This window comes from Mytilus edulis, chromosome 9 (assembly GCF_963676685.1).
Source record: "Mytilus edulis chromosome 9, xbMytEdul2.2, whole genome shotgun sequence".
Lineage (NCBI taxonomy): Eukaryota > Metazoa > Mollusca > Bivalvia > Mytilida > Mytilidae > Mytilus > Mytilus edulis.
Window position 1 is genome coordinate 46,544,480 of NC_092352.1, and position 18,109 is coordinate 46,562,588.

Sequence of the window (18,109 nt, forward strand, 5' to 3'; positions counted from 1 at the left end):
TTGTTGTTTGTTGATGTGGTTCATAAGTGTTTCTCATTTTTACATAGATTAGACCATTGTTTTTTGTTTGTTTGAATGGTTTTACACTAGTCATTTAAGGGCCTTTTATAGCTTGCTGTTCAGTGTGAGACAATGCTCCATGTTGAAAGTTGTACTTTGACCTATAATTGTTTACTTTTTACACATTTTGACTTGGATGGAATGTTGATTCATTGGCACTCATACCTCGTCTTCTTCTATTTATTCCCTATTTATGGAATAAATAGATAGTTCAATGACTTTTATGCCAGAGATCAGAGGTAAATCTGTTATCTTATCTATAAAAAAAAAAAGCAGATAAGTGTACAGGACAGAATCCTTATGAGGAATGATACTAGAATCTGAAATAATAAGTTACCTTTTATTATCTTTAATAAGTCTTTAACTGTGTCTATTACAGTTTTTTCAGATGATTGCACAATTTCCTGAAATTTTTAGAAATTGAATTAATTCACAACTTTTATTATGCTTGCAGATTTACAACTTCAAAAGTGTAAAAGTCAACACAAACTTGTATGTCTCTGAAAGCTCTTTTTTTTAAATTCATGTCTAATGGCAATTACCCCATATGAATTAACCTGTTTTTGATGATAAAAGTCCAATACCTCTTTAAAGAACAGTTTTCTAGTCTCAAAGAACCTTACATTCATAGTGCAAAATTGTGTACGCGTTCATCAAGACATACTAGAATTATCACAATAGATGAGGCATATTCTGAGGCACAGATAGCCGGACTAAAGTTTTTTTTTGATTACACATGTATGATTCACACAGTTAGAACCAGATATAATGTTTATCATTTATTGGGTGTCCTAATCAAGGTATTGATTTTACATTATGTAATAGAATAGATTTCAATGCATATCAAGATCTAAAGATAAATTTCAATTGTGCAAGAAAATTGTTGTTAACATTTAGATAGTATTGAAATATTTCTAACTGTACCCTATACTTACATCTGCAGTATCTCCAGCAAAACTAACTAAACCATCCAGAGATGACTTCACTTGTCCAATTGGTCCATGGTCATTGACATTTTCTAATTTGGAATGTAGGATTTCATTGGATATCACAGAAAATATAGCACCAACTCTGAAAATAGACAATTGGGTTTATTCATATGATAGAATAAGCTTCAGAAATAATACTTCAAGAACCTATTCATCGTTGACAATGTAATGGAATTTGATACGACTGTCATACAAGTGAGAGGTTTAGCTAGCTATAAAACCAGGTTCTATTTTTCTACATTAGAGAATGCCTGTACCAAGTCAGGAATATGACAGTTGTTATCCATTCGTTTGATGTGTTTGGACTTTTGATTTTGCCTTTTGATTTTTGATTTTCCTTTTTGAATTTTCCTCGGAGTTCAGTATTTTTGTGTTTTTACTTTTTCCTAATCAGTTATGTCCTTTTGGAGACTCTTTAACACCAACAAGGATATTTTTGTGAAATTTGCGCAATCATACCCCATTTGTTTAAAGACATCGGAAACCCAGTTTAGAGTTTGCACTAAACTGTGAAGACTTGTTCATTGTTGTGTGTATGCTGATTTATAGGTGTTGTTGGACTGCTGTCTGATTTCATTCCCATCCTTTGGTCTCTGGCAGATGTTTTTCTCATTGGCAATCATTCTGCATCACCTTATTTTTATAAAGCTTCATTATTTTATTCAAATTTCAAACTTTTGGGTTGCTGCAGCAAGACTCTTGTTTTTTCAACAATTAATGCCATATAAGCATTTCCAAGGACTAAATTCACTTCATATAAGTTAAATTCACTTCATATCAGTTCTGATGTAACAGTTTAAAGCTGACAAAAGTTGACTTAGGTCTTGATTGTTTATTCAAAATAAAAATTGGAGTAGAGTAGAAGTGAAAAATTGACTACCTATTGTCATTTAAACTTCTTTAATATTTCCTTTACCTGAAATTTACCTAATGTTTCAGATGAGAAATAAGACCTGTGAAACAGTTTATTACCAATGATATCAGTTTCATCAACAGTCAATAATCTGTATATGAAACAAAATAACAAAAATATCTAATTTTACCTTTTTTGATAAAAAAATCTGAAACTGATATGAACATTTTACACAGGTAATCTATTTTGACCTGATTCTTTTTTCAAAAATGTCACACACCCCACAAAACAATAACAAGTACTATTCGATACCAAATTACATGTTTACAAACTGGTTACAGATGGTTTTTATTGGGATGTAAGGAGTTTAATGATTTCTTATAAGCAAACGATGAAACAGTGATGACTGCTTGATTTACCTTGTTTATCCATTAAAAAAAGAGAAATAATCAATGCAAATTTATATTACATTTTTACACTGTTGCTTCAGAGTACACAAACAACAGTTTTATATGTATTTATTTCATTCATCAGTTATAGGAAATTAGTGAATTATACTTTAATTTTCACAAAGATCCAGGGGGTATGCTTCCCTTAAGGCTTAAAAGTGTTTTCTGATTCTTGACTTCTTGGTCCCTTCTTATTATTAGTTGGTCCTCGCTTTTTGTAAGTCCTGAATCAGCCACTTGATATACAGTTCTATCTTAGATTGATACTAGAGATTGTCAAGAGCATGTACAAAATTTACTAAGAATTTTGAATATTTGAGTATCAAGCAATAAAATACTATGAATATGTATCAGATGACCTCCAATAATTTTTTTTCTACGTAGATACTTGTACAAAATGTATATTGATTCAAACTAGTTATAAATAGACAAATAATGTTTGAAATAAAATTTTTCCATACAAATACTAGGAAATTGTAACCACAAAATAAAGAAGTCAAGGAAAAATAATTTTTAACATAATTCATTTTGTGTGAAGTCTGAAAAACCTAATTGAATAACAGAAAATACTAAGGCTCATAGTTTAGATCACCTGGGTCCGTGGTAACTTTACTCAGTACTCGGAGTACAAAGTATGTGCTCCACACGCCAAATCCATCATTTTGATTGGTTGATTTCTGAATCTGAGTATGATTATCATGCTACCAAACTTTTATTACATTACTGTAAGGCCTAATGATTTTGAACCCATAATCATGAGAAGTTCTCAAAACTTTCATTGAAAATCAGAGTAATCTCTTAGAACATTCTCATTCAACTGAAATATATTTACAGATTATATACCATTTGCATACTTACAAAATTAACACAGTAAATATAAACAAAAAGGATCCAAATGTAACTCTTTTACACTTGGCATTCTTAGGATCTTCTTTGGATGAGGCTTTCCCACATTTCTTACAACAACAGTAGCAACAACATGTGATACAACCAGCCAAGGGCATACATAATACAAACAATAGTCCTATTACTACACAGGCAGCAAACCCTCCAAAAACTGCCACCAACTGAAAATAGAAATAATAGATTAAAATATCACCACACAGGCACTCAACATGTGATACAACCAGCTAATGGCATACATAATACAAACAAAAGCCCTATCACTACACAGGCAGCAAACCCTCCAAATACTGCCACCAACTGAAAATAAAAATAATAGAGTAAAATATCATTGCACAGACAGTAAACTCTATAAATAGTAATACTACTACCAACTGAAAATAAGTTATGAGATTAAAATATCACTACACAGGCAGCAAACCATCCAAAGACTGCTACCAATTGTAAATAAAAGTATCAATAACAGAGTAAAATATCACTACACAGGCAGTAAACCCTCCAAATACTGCCACCAATTGAAAAAGGACACAAAACTAGAGGCTCTAAAGAGCCTGTGTCGCTCACCTTGGTCTATGTGCATATTAAACAAAGGACACAAATGGATTCATGACAAAATTGTATTTTGGTGATGGTGATGTGTTTGAAGTTCTTACTTTACTGAACATTCTTGCTTCTTACAATTATATCTATAATGAACTTTGCCCATTAGTAACAGAGAAAAATATTTGGTAAAAATTAAAATAAATATACCAAATTAATGAAAATTGTTAAAAATTGACTATAAAGGGCAATAACTCTTTAAGGGGTCAATTGACCATTTAGGTCATGTGGACTTATTTGTAGATCTTACTTTGATGAACATTATCGCTGTTTACAGTTTATCGCTATCTATAATAGTATTCAAGATAATAACCAAAAACAGCAAAATTTCTTTAAAAAATTACCAATTGGAGGGCAGCAACCCAATAACCGGTTGTCCTATTCATTTGAATATTTCAGGGCAGATATATATTGACTTGATTAACAATTTAACTCCTTGTCAGATTTCCTCTAAATGATTTGGGTTTCAGAGTTATAAGCAAAAAACTACATTTTACCCCTGTTCTATTTTTAGCCGTGGTGGCCATCTTGGTTGGATGGCCAGGTCATCAGACACATTTTTCAAACAAGGTACCTCAAAGATGATTGTGGCCAGGTTTGAATTAATTTGGCCCAGTAGTTTCAGGGGAAGATTTTTGTAAAAGATAACTAAGATTTACGAAAAATGGTTAAAAATTGACTATAAAGGGCAATAACTCCTAAAGGGGTCAACTGACCATTTCGATCATGTTGACTTATTTGTAAATCTTACTTTGATGAACATTATTGCTGTTTACAGTTTATCTCTATCTATAATAATATTCAAGATAATAACCAAAAACAGCAAAATATCCTCAAAATTACCAATTCAGGGGCAGCAACCCAACAACAGGTTGACCGATTCATCTGAAAATTTCAGGGCAGATAGATCTTGACCTGATAAACATTTTAACACTGTCAGATTTCCTCTAAATGTTTTGGTTTTTGAGTTATAAGCCAAAAACTGTATTTTACCCCTATGTTCTATTTTTAGCCGTGGCGGCCATCTTGGTTGGTTGACCAGGTCACGCCACACATTTTTTAAACTAGATACCCCAAAGATGATTATGGCCAACTTTGGATTAATTTGGCCCATTAGTTTCAGAGGAGAAGATTTTTGTAAAAGATTACTTAGATTTATGAAAAATGGTTAAAAATTGACTATAAAGGGCAATAACTCCTTAAGGGTTCAACTGACTATTTCGGTCATGTTGACTTATTTGTAAATCTAACTTTGCTGAACATTATTCCTGTTTACAGTTTATCTCTATCTATAATAATATTCAAGATAATAACCAAAAACGGCAAAAATTTCCTCAAAATTACCAATCGAGGGGCAGCAACCCAACAACAGGTTGACCATTTCATCTGAAAATTTCAGGGCAGATAGATCTTGACCTGATAAACATTTTTACCCCACATCAGATTTCCTCTAAATGCTTTGGTTTTTGAGTTATAAGCCAAAAACTGCATTTTACCCCCTATGTTCTATTTTTAGCCGTGGCGGCCATCTTGGTTGGTTGACCAGGTCACGCCACACATTTTTTAAACTAGATACCCCAAAGATAATTGTGGCCAAGTTTGGATTAATTTTGCCCAGTAGTTTCAGAGGAGAAGATTTTTGTAAAAGATTACTTATATTTATGAAAAAATGGTTAAAAATTGACTATAAAGGGCAATAACTCCTAAAGGGGTCAACTGACCATTTTGGTCATGTTGACTTATTTGTAAATCTAACTTTGCCGAACATTATTGCTGTTTACAGTTTATCTCTATCTATAATAATATTCAAGATAATAACCAAAAACAGCAAAATTTCCTCAAAATGATCAATTCAGGGGCAGCAACCCAACAACGGGTTGACCGATTCATCTGAAAATTTCAGGGCAGATAGATCTTGACCTGATAAACATATTTACCCATATCAGATTTCCTCTAAATGCTTTGGTTTTTGAGTTATAAGCCAAAAACTGCATTTTACCCCTATGTTCTATTTTTAGCCGTGGCGGCCATCTTGGTTGGTTGACTGGGTCACGCCACACATTTTTTAAACTAGATACCCCAATGATGATTGTGGCCAAGTTTGGTTCAATTTGGCCCAGTAGTTTCAGAGGAGAAGATTTTTGTAAAAGTTAACGACGACGGACGCCGGACGACAGATGACGGACGACGACGACGACGACGGACGCAAAGTGATGGGAAAAGCTCACTTGGCCCTTCGGGCCAGGTGAGCTAAAAATCAGAGTAAAATATTTCTACACAGACAGCAAAAACACTGAATATTGCTACCAAATGTAAATAATCAAAGAGCAGATTGCTCTGAGGGATACGATTGCCATTGTTTCATTGACACATGTATGCATGTAGCTGGGTAATATTATTTTCAAAACTAATTCAAATGACAAACAGACATGTAAAATAGTTACAAAATAGCCAAACCCAAATAAAGGTGTATGAACAATGTAATTAGGTCTATTGTGTTTTATTTTTGTACTACTGCAATACCAAGTTTACTTTCCACAGCAGTCACTGACTGACTCAGAGTAAGAGATGTCAGAGAAGGTATTTTATTTCACTCATTGGTTATTATATTTTATTAAGTGTCTGTTAGCGATGCGCTGACGTATAGTCATCAATGTGCTGTTGGATCGTCGTATGATGTAGATGTAGATGTAGATTTCAATTTGTATCTTATCACTTTTTTTCCTACGTTAATTCTAGGAGGAACCCCATTCCTAACTCTTTAAATATTTAATTTCCTTTGGGTCAGTCATCATGGCTCCTTTCCGTACACATTTATCGGTTTAAATTGCATTCGTTTTTAATATAATACGACGTTTATTGACAGAACGAGCTAATACTCAACGTCTTGTTTATATTCAGAATTCACGGAAGTTACTGCCGGAAGGGAGACAACTCGAAACGATAATATGGAAGACTCCATTTCCCCTGAAGGGGTGTTCTACGATGTGGAATATATTTATTTTAATCTAAATGATGCATATGATTTAAAATTATGCAACAACAATAACCCTCAATAGCAGACATACATAGAAAAGATCCATGAGTTATAAATTAATTAATTGAGTGGGGAATCCAGAGCAACCATTCAATCTAAAACCCCTTAAAGTCAAGAAAACTATACGCATGCGCATAATTTCCAAATCAAACCCTGGGGCAAGCTATATTAAATGCTTATTAAACGACCTAGATGGTTCTCAATTTCTTTATGGAAGTACAATCTCAAATATCAGTTTCCTAACGGTAACATATAAGAAAAACTCCACTTCAGTTCTTATATGACAGAAATAGATTTATCGGTATTCAGAGAACTCTTGCATTTTATCAAAACTGGGAATTCCCTCTGACGTGTTTCTAAATTTATAACTACACTAAATATAAATGCTGCTTAATTCTGATTTTCCGTTTTGTTAAAAACACGCATTGAAGTCAAGGGAAATATCAAACATGAAGATTATGAAAAGAACATTATAGGAAAGTTGATTAAGTTCAATCCCTTTGTTTGTTTTTACCTTTTAAAGCAAGACAATCATAAGAATCTGAGATGTTCCTTAATGTTTAGAATAAAACGATTGACGTGAGGGAAATTGCTCTGAGCCACCGGTATAAGTCTACAGATTGCTTGAAAGCAATCGTATCCCAAAAATTATAAAAGTTGAAATATCATTGCACAGGCAGCAAACCCTCCAAATAGTGCTTCCAACTGTTAATAAAAATAATCAAAGCGATTGTAAGAACTGAACGATAAAGATTGTTTCAATGTATCAGTGGGAAGTAAAATTAATTATTGCATTGGTTGTAGTTGATTTAACAGCAATTCTAGACCAAGGAAGATAACTTCATTTTTTTAAGATGATGTTAACAATGACATAATTTTATTTTTAGAACAGATATTAGATTCCTGCCCCTTGCAAAAGTTATATATTTGTAACAATATTTTGTGCCTTGAATATCTGAGCATATATTATTTCCATAAATATCTTGAAATGTTCATGGATAGAATGTATAGAATGTTTTGATCAATGCGCTATATTTTGTGTATCAAAAAAAGTAGTGACAAGCCTTGGAACATTGAGATATCAAGTCAGTCCCATAAGGTTTTGATTGCATTTCATGCAATCTTTACCTGAAAAAATGCGCACCCTTCAAATAATAATGTAAACTTTTAGTTTGATACTAAAAGTGGAGTTTTTTAGACATACCATATACCCTATTTGGGATGTACATCAGATGGACAGGGGTAAAACAATAATGCTCTTAGATTTTTTCTTTAATTTTCAGTTTCACCTCAATATGTTCAAGTTCAAATAATCTTACAAATATATATTTAAAACAATTAGTATATAACTGCATTTACTGTTCTATGATCTTAAATAAAATTTGCTGATTATTACTTATTATCAATATAATATGATGCAACACATGTACACAATTTTATAGATTTGACTTAAAACTGCATTTCAAAATTTAAAATGGTCTTTCAATCAATATATATTAAAACCTAAATGTTTATACTGAATAGAAAAAGTTCAGCATCATATATTTTAGTTTTAAAAACCACTGATTTAATGAAACATTCATAAAGTTGTTGAAATAAATTATAAATAATTGTTTTTGTCAATTAAGAATTGCATCTTATGGTCATTTTCTTATTTTATAAATACAATAATCTGTGTATATATAGTTATGTTAAAGTCATATGAAATGAGTGAGTGGTGAAAAATAATGTTTATCCAATTCTTGAACCAATGCATGTATATATCATAAACTTAGTCCTCTGTGCACGATTTTCTCATTTTTTACGCAAATATATCGTATAATCGTCAATTTTTTTCTCTCTGTCTGTTATGATTTAACAAATATGGCTGCTCATTAAATGCTGTGTTTTGAAGCTGAAGTTTACCGATTGTCACCTTATAGTAAACAAATAACAAAAAGCATGGGTATTGCGCACTTGTTTAACATGTATAAACGAAGAGGGTTACGCTCAGGTCACTATGCATACGGAAAATATGTCAGGAAGCAATTAAAAATAAGTAAACTTCTTCTAAAAGTGGACAAATTAAAGAATTTTCCTCAGAAAAAAGTATACGGTACACAAGTTTTATAATGAAAACTATCCATTTAGTTATAAAAAACATATGCATATCATTTTTTAATTTGAGGTTTCTCATGACTTTAAGAAGAATAATTAATTTTGAAATAAGTTATTAAAAATATTTGCTGCTAACTTTTTTTGTACTCAGTATACTATGTCTTACATGTATTTATATCCATAAAATAATAAATCATGATTTATCTTACTATATTTAACTGGCGAAATCAATAGACTGGTATTTAACTTTTATGTAAGCTTTCATGTCAAGATTATTCTATTTACAACAAAACCATTCTTCTTGTACATGGCCAGTTTCATGTAAATTTAATAAATAAAAAAAAGGAAATATTTTAATCAAAATTCTGTAGTGGATATAGCTTGATACTAAAGACAACCTTATATTATCGCTTGATCTATAGTCAATCTGTGTTGCAACTTTCATAATTAGGTTAGTGGTTACCTCTTCAGGGTCCTTTACTGTCTCTCCTAATAAAAAATGGTTGCAATAAAAGTGTGCTGAAAGTGGTGTTAAACTCCCACATTTAATCAATTTATCAATCAATCTAGGTTTTAGATATCATCTTTCCATAAAATGGGGTAAAATAACTTATATACCATAATATCTACCAAAGGCAGGGTTTTCACCATAATTCTTGAATGAAGCTTAAGATGCAATATCATTTCAGATTGGTTACAGAGAAGCCTCTTAGACTGTGGATTAGGCATTTAAAAGATACAAAACAGGCTAATCATAGAGCAAATAAGTCACAGGCCCGCAGCCAGGAATTTCCAAAGGGGGGTTCATTTGACTCACAAACTCGACTTTAACAGTCACAATTCGAACAGAACATCGACTTTAACAGTGCTTAATAGTTTTCAAGGGGGGGTTCGTCCGAACCCCCCGAACCCCCCCTGGCTACGGGTATGAGTCATTTGGATGAGGGAACAACAGAACCAAACTTGTCTTTACAACAGAGGGTACAATCACAAACATCACATCCCCTCTAGAATGATGGAATATTATTGCTAATGATGGATTTCAGAATCCAAAAGTATATATAACAAACTTACATCTCTCCATCTACTAGCAAGTTCACCATAGTCTTGACGTTTTATTATGTCTTCAACATCAGTAAATGCTGAAAAATATAAGTAAGAGAATTGATTACTAACTACTCTCCACATCCACCGAAATAGTGGCTAAAACTAGAACAATTATAAGAAACTAGTAAAAACTAGAATTACATAACTTAAACTGTTGACACAGAATATGTCTCGCTTTTCATAATTTTGATAAAATTATACATGTAAACTATATATGCAAAACATTAAAAGGCAACGAATCTATAAAGTTTTTTGGACCTCACTGGTCATTTGGTCTAGTAATTGTTCAAGATTTACTGGTCCAGTCATTTTTCTAATAGTCTTTTACCATATGAGTATTACATAATTCTTATATTTTCACTGGTAATTTGGTCCAGTAATTGATGACATTTTACTGGACTAAACCAGAGACATGTATACTATGTATTTATATGTCTCTGACTAAACCATTTATTTCTGGGCATTGCCATAAGTTTGACAGACCTTGGGAAAGACTGCATGACTGAAGGTGCATGGCCAAATAACCTGCATAGAAATGAGAATTGCTAATGCTTATAAAACTGCATACCAAATCCATTGACTTATCATAAGTGCTTTCTTTTAAACTAACGTCAACTAAAATTTTAACTTGCAAAATATTTTGCCATATAATTTCCATGGAAATGACACTTGCAAATGCTTATACATAAGGATACCAAGTTCATTGACTAATATAAGTGGTTCATCACCTAATCACAAACTAATAAAAAGATTCAAAGTCAATATACCATGACTGAAGTGAAGGGCAAGGTCAAATAATCTTCATGGAAATGAGATGTGACAAGTTGCTATTACAACTATAATTGTACATGACAAATACCATTGACATACAACTAGTGGTTCCCCATAAACTGACCTAACCACAAACTAAAATGTAAACTAAGCAAAAGTTTCATATTTGTAAAAAAAAAATCTATTGAATATACCTCTCATATTGTAATGTGTACATTTTTTTATTTTCACAATAAATGATTAAAATATTGTGTTACACTGAAAGTTTTAAAGTCAGTAGACCATGATTGAGAGGTGCATCATTATGCACAGCAGAAAAAAAATATACAATCAAGGAAAATCACATCAGGTGTTCATATGTTTTAAACTGAGGTACCGTGTACCACAAAGAGGCAACATTGTGAAAGAAAATTAATGGTTAATAAAAAATCTACAACTGTATCAGGACACAAAAATAAACATTATTCGGTTTCAATAATATTCTTTGTTTTGTATTACCAAAAAAAAGTCAAAAAATTTAATACTTCCCACATCAAATTGAAACAAATACCAATAACAAACTTAACATTTTACAAAACTATTTGTACCATACAATGACAGTATGTTAAAGCACGAAGTGCTTCAATTTTTCCAACAGGAAAGGATCATTTAGTTTTTTGAACAATTTCTGATCGCGTTATTAAAACAACTTCCTCTTGAAACATTCAAATTTGGTAAATTTCCATGTATTCATACTTAAATTACAAATAAAAAATTCTAAATGCAGCTAGGATATTGTCATTAAACAGTCATTGACCCAAAAATATTGTAACATAAAAAAATGTAACTTTATTTTATGATGCATTACCGGTACATAAAATATTGCACACAAAACATTAAAAAATTCAAATCATAGACTGTTGTATGTTTAAAAATAATGTTTCCGTACTGAAAGGAAGGGTCTCAATGGGGTTTACAGAATAGTGGATAATGAATTGAACCTATAGAAAAAGGTACCAAAAAATTTAAGAATATTAGAGAAAAATAGTGCAAAAAGTTAGTGAAAAGAAAATACTTGAGTGTTAAAATATAAAGAATAAAGATTTAAGTGGGCAAAACATTTATAGAATTGAGAAAAATGACCTAAAATATTTTTAGATTGCAGAAATGAAGGACCCTCAGATAGAAACCACCTAACAGAGGTAACATTTTAACATGTAATAACAAAAAAAATATCTCCAATGTTATATGTTCTAATTTAACATCAATCATGTTGTTACACTTGTATCCCTACATCAATCAAAACACATGTAGGTGTTAAGGTCTACATCTTTTTGTCAAATTTAACATCTTAGGTAAATAGGTGCTCCCCTAATAAGAATGAATTACACTGGAAAATATGTCCATACATATAAACACACTGATATACTTGAATGAAACATGAAACATTGTTTTTTACACCTCATTAATTGTGGAACGAACTTAAAAACCAATTTTAAAAATCATTTCTACGTTCTAGACAAATATAAGTTTTTGAAAAGCAAGGGCTGTCACTATGAAAAAGTAACTGGTATGAAAATATACAAAATATTTGGAACTCATCATTAATTTCGGCGTTTTGCATTTGCGCCGATCTGCATTTCATTTGCGCCGATTTTTTTACAGGTAAATTACAGGTGAAAAGATATAAGAAGATGTGGTATGAGTGCCAATGAGACAACTCTAGTTGGTAAAAAGCTAAGATAAAAGCACTCTGTTAATGCTAAAATGAAGAAGTATAAATCTATTTACAGCACTAAAATCCATAAAAACGGAATACATTCAAATCATAAATCTGTTCTTGTCGCATGTTTATATGCAACACATCTAATATATTCCTTTCTTGTGATTTCGTCTCTTCTATATTTGGCATAATTGTCGATAACGAAGTCCATATATTCTTTGTCTAGCTTATGTACTGAACTTAGGCGGGCATTTCTAGAGTTCGCATTTCAACATACGTAAAGGCCTGGATTTTCTTGATGTCATACAGTATATACAAACATATTGGTTGGGGTGCAGCTGCTAAGAAAGAAGGTGGATAGCGTTACATTGTTGTATATATATCATGTAAATGTACTTAGTCCGTAGGCAAAGAATGTAAGACATTTTGTCTAACGTGAAGCAGTCATCGATTTCATTTTGGGGAAGGAATGGAAACCCGAAAAAATGGGATAGCATTTTACCAATGTCGATTGATTTGTCTTTATACTCTTGCTCAGCCCATGTAAAAGTATTAACTTACCTGTAAATCCAATTAGAAGCAAAAATAAAATCGGCGCAAATGAAACAAGAGTGCACACGCTGAAATGTCTTGCCTTCTATACTAATCATTGATATTATGTTGATAGTCTTAAGTATAAAGCTAAGCTTTATTACAACTGTCACATAAACTTAACATTAACCAAGATAACTAAACAAAGACCAATGAACCTTGAAAAAGATGTCCAGGTCAGATGAACCATGCCAGGCAGACAGATACAGCTAACAATGCTTCTATACAACATATATAGTTGACACATTACTTATAGTTTAAGAAAAATAGACCAAAACACAAAAACTTAACACTGTGCAATGAACCGTGAAAATGAGGTCACGGTTAAATAAAACCTGCTCGACTGACATAAAGATCATTTCCATACACCAAATATAGTTGACCTATGGCATATAGCATTAGATAAAAAGACCAAAACTCAAAAACTTAACTTTGACCACTGAACCATGAAAATGAGGTCAAGGTCACATGACATCTGCCCGCTAGACATGTACACTTAACAATCATTCCATACAACAAATATAGTAGACCTATTGCATATGGTATGAGAAAAACAGACCAAAAAACAAAAATTTAACTATAACCACTGAACCATGAAAATGAGGTCAAGGTCAGATGACACCTGCCAGTTGGACATGTACACCTTACAGTCCTTCCATACACCGAATATACTAGCCCTATTGCTTATAGTATCTGAGATATGGACTTGACCATCAAAACTAAACCTTGTTCACTGATCCATGAAATGAGGTCGAGGTCAAGTGAAAACTGTCTGACAGACATGAGGACCTTGCAAGGTACGCACATATCAAATATAGTTATCCTATTACTTATAATAAGAGAGAATTCAACATTACAAAAAATTTGAACTTTTTTTTCAAGTGGTCACTAAACCATGAAAATGAGGTCAAGGACATTGGACATGTGACTGACGGAAACTTCGTAACATGAAGCATCTATATACAAAGTATGAAGCATCCAGGTCTTCCACCTTCTAAAATATAAAGCTTTTAAGAAGTGAGCTAACGCCGCCGCCGCCGGATCACTTTCCCTATGTCGAGCTTTCTGCAACAAAAGTTGCAGGCTCGACAAAAATTAAATCGGAGCAAATGAAAGAATGAAAATTTTCAAAATCAGTGCAAATGTCATACGCCCATTAATTTAGTACATAAGAAATTGATTAATATGACCAAAAAATTCAGAAAAACTACAACTTTTATGAAATCTCAAATTCAAGAATCAAAAGACTGTATCCCATAAAAAACAAGTGAACTAATGATGAAGAAAAAAGAAGGGTACCAGGGGAGGTTCATAACTATTATTGCGAACCCTATGATAGTTTTCCATAGATTCACCTGCAAGTTACCTGTCCATTTAAACTTTTGGCAGTTCTATTGTCCCATCTAACAAATACAACAGATATTGTTCTCTGTGTAGTTTATTCACTGGGACCTTTAAATTTCTTCCAAGAGAAATATATCACTCATTGATTAATTTACCTGAACAAAAAATTGAACTGTCAATGCTGAAAAAGGACTCACAAAACTGCATGTGGTGTTGTATTCATTCAATACAAATAACTTGTTTTTAATGTGTTCAATATAAATACTGATTCAAAATTTAAAAGTTGATTTCTGATCAAATATTCACTTTTTTTGTGGGTTTGAAAAATTAAAAATTTGAATATTATTATTTTTAAATTAAGGTCTTCATAAACATAAGCCTTTAAATGAAAAACAACAAAAACATGCAAATTCATTGGAAAATACTAGAAAATGTGTCTGAAATAAACTTTTATTATTAACCCAGATTTTATATATTGAACAGATTGAAAATATATTAATTATATATTGAATAAAAACAATATTGCATACAGTTTATGTGAGTTTATAGAAGTATTTCAATAAAAAAGAAGATAATTTTTTGGTCAGGTAAATTAATCAATGAGTGATATATTTCTCCTAGAAGAAATTTAAAGGTCCCATCAAATAAACTACACAGAGAACAATACCTGTTGTATTTGTAAGATGGGACAATAGAACTTACAAAAGTTTAAATCGACAGGTAACTTGCAGGTGAATCTATGGAAAACTATCATAGGGTTCGCAATAATTGTGTAAATGTAATTTGACCATATTGTGTTGGCCAAATGATAAGAACATTCAACTTAGGATTTGTCAAATAAATCAAATTATTAATACTTTATAGGGAATGTCTTTAACTTTTTAATATGACAAATGACATGAAGTATATTACTTTACAAGCTAAACAGAAATCTGCCAATTTACTTGTCTGCTATTTATTTATAAAGGTAAAGCAACTAACTTTCTTAAGATCTATGAAAAAAAATTCACCAACATAATGATAGCCTTTAAAAAAAAAAAAGTTTAAATAGATTTTGGATAGAAAACTATAACTATTATTTTCAAATGTAGTTTTTTGAAGTTGTTATATATAATTAGTTTTATCTAAGGATAGGTCAACACAAGTTCACTTCTCACCAAGTATAATTAGCTGAATGAACAAGTGGATAAATACTTAACTAAGAAAGTAAATATGTTGAAATAAAAAAAATATTGAATACTATTAATTATTATAAAAAGTCATGATTCATGGACTAATGAAACTATATACCAGGTATTACTGACACTGTATCAGTAAAAAGTAAATGAGACATGACCCACAGTCCCAGTTACTAAGTCCCTAATCTTTGGATTGCTTTGACTAAAATGAGTATAAAACAGAGACTATCTATTTTTGCACTTTTCAATCAGATCTTGCACATAGGAAAATAGAGAGAAAACTGACGGACTGGCATTTATACCTTCTTTTTATTTGTCAAAATCTTGAACATATCTTTATGAAGAAAACTATGCTTGGTTGAGGATAAAAGGAGGTCTCCTCAAATACAATTACCAATGTAAAAAATACTGTGTGAAAATGATAAACAATACATAAGTGCCCTCTATATTGGACAAAGCCCTTCTATTCTAAGATTTTAGAGACAAAGATGGACTACTCCATACCTTAAATTTCGTTTTATTTCGTTTTTATCAATTTCAAATTCAACATTTATGGAGACAGTCAGGACCACAAACACTTTTGTTTTATCCTTTAAATCAAGTGTCTGGTTACCACTTCACATACTTTAAATATTTTATCTGTTGCAATGCAGTCCCTGAAACGGATATATCCATTTCAAATTATCTGTTGTAAACAATCAGAAACTTACATCCTCAATGAACTGAAAGTGCCAAGTGAGAAATTGTTCATACAGATTGGTGTTTGAGAACCAATAAAATGGTCTTCTGTTGCAAACCATAGGCGGATCCAAGGCAGGGGCCTGGGTGGCCTGGGCCCCCCCTTTTGTGGGAAAAATTTGGTTGATTATATAGGAAATCACTGGAGCATGACTGGAGCGGGCCCCCTTTAGGTCAGTCAGCGGGCCCCCCCTAAAGAAAAGTTCTGGATCCACCACTGCAAACTCTTGAAATAGTTGATTCAGCCTCATACAAATCATGCAAATAAGACTGTAAAACAATCACTTAATAGGTTCACAAAGAACATAGATGAAGCAATTTATTTAAAAAAATTTGGTTGATTATATAGGGAATCACTGAAGCATGACTGGAGTGGGCCCCCTCTTAGGCAGACAGTGAGCCCCTATTTATGAAAATTTCTGGATCTGCAACTAAAAAGAGAAATGAAAAGATCGCCAATGACACAACTATCCAATAGAGTATGTAGCAGATGTCAAAGCAATTGGAGGTCAACGAACGGTATCAGTTCACAAACAAATGAAAAAATTCTCAATATGATAAAAAACATGTGCATGATTGGCACTGAGAGTCCAGTCATAAAAGTTTAAGCAACTATAGGTCACTTTAGGGCCTTCAACACTGAGCAGAATCCATAAGGTATAAAAGAAAGGGTCAACATGGTCAAAAAAACCTACAAATGACAAAATGTAAAATAATTCAAACCATAATTGACTTTCTGTACATGACGTATTGCTGCAATCCTCAATTTGTTAGGTGGTAAGAATACTCTGTACGTATAAGTTATAACACATAAGAGTAGGATATTAGTCAAGGAGATCAAGGAGATCAAGAAGTGGGAAGTATTTTCCTCTTATGTCTCTACTAGAATCATCACTTCATTACTCAAATAATAAAAATAATAGTACAGAATGGTGTGCACTCTCTGTAGTATACAACCCCTTTAAGACCATATATATATAATAAATTGAAAGATTCTAAAATATTAAATTTGGTTGGTCTACATGGTCTAGTGAATTTCTAATATGGAACAAGTAAAATTTGAATTATTCTTATTTTTTTAATATAATCTTTTGAGTTTGTGAGCACATGCTTGCATATTCCTAATAAAACATCATAAAGAAGTAAAAAGATGATAACTTATAATTATAATGGTTTTAAAAAAATGTGGTATTTGAACTGTTAAATCATTTTCATGCAGTGAAATTCTATTTTTTAACATGTTCTTTTAAACAAATTTATTTAGCTCTCTAAATTTAAATAAATGCACTATTAAATGGTATTTAAACCAAACAATTTGAAAGCATTTGTTTGCCATTAATTGTGAAATATTTGTACAGTATACTGCTGTATAACCTAACAAATTTAAAAAGACAAGATGTTATATAAACAAACAGCAAACTTCTTAATTGTACACCCTACATACTTTGGAATGTATATGATGTTGTTGTTTTTTTTATTATTATTCACAAGACTTGCACTGAGTGTTACAATCCAAATATATAAGCAAAAAACATCTTTATAAAACAAATAAAAACATTTGTGTTATCACAAGACTTGCTGTTACAATACAAATGTATAAGCAAAAAATATCTTTATAAAATATATGATAAAATCTTTATTGTAAATCACCAGGCTGTTAGATTTCTTTGTTGTTCTTGTTAGATATGAA

The 18,109-nt window shown here is 31.6% G+C and overlaps 1 protein-coding gene across 3 annotated transcripts in view; it reads right to left on the reverse strand.

The window, feature by feature from the left end:
* Window positions 1-18,109, reverse strand: part of LOC139489711 (prominin-1-A-like) — a 52,388-nt gene that overhangs the window by 25,739 nt on the left and 8,540 nt on the right. For all 3 annotated transcript variants that reach the window (XR_011656226.1, XM_071276442.1, XM_071276443.1), the window contains exons 2-5: window positions 10,063-10,130; window positions 3,210-3,418; window positions 996-1,131; window positions 398-464 (exon numbers count right to left, since the gene is read on the reverse strand). Coding sequence is in view for 2 of the 3 variants with exons in the window: in XM_071276442.1 (XP_071132543.1) it covers window positions 398-464; window positions 996-1,131; window positions 3,210-3,418; window positions 10,063-10,130 (480 nt within the window). In the remaining variant the exon portion in view is untranslated. The remainder of the gene's footprint in view (window positions 1-397; window positions 465-995; window positions 1,132-3,209; window positions 3,419-10,062; window positions 10,131-18,109) is intronic.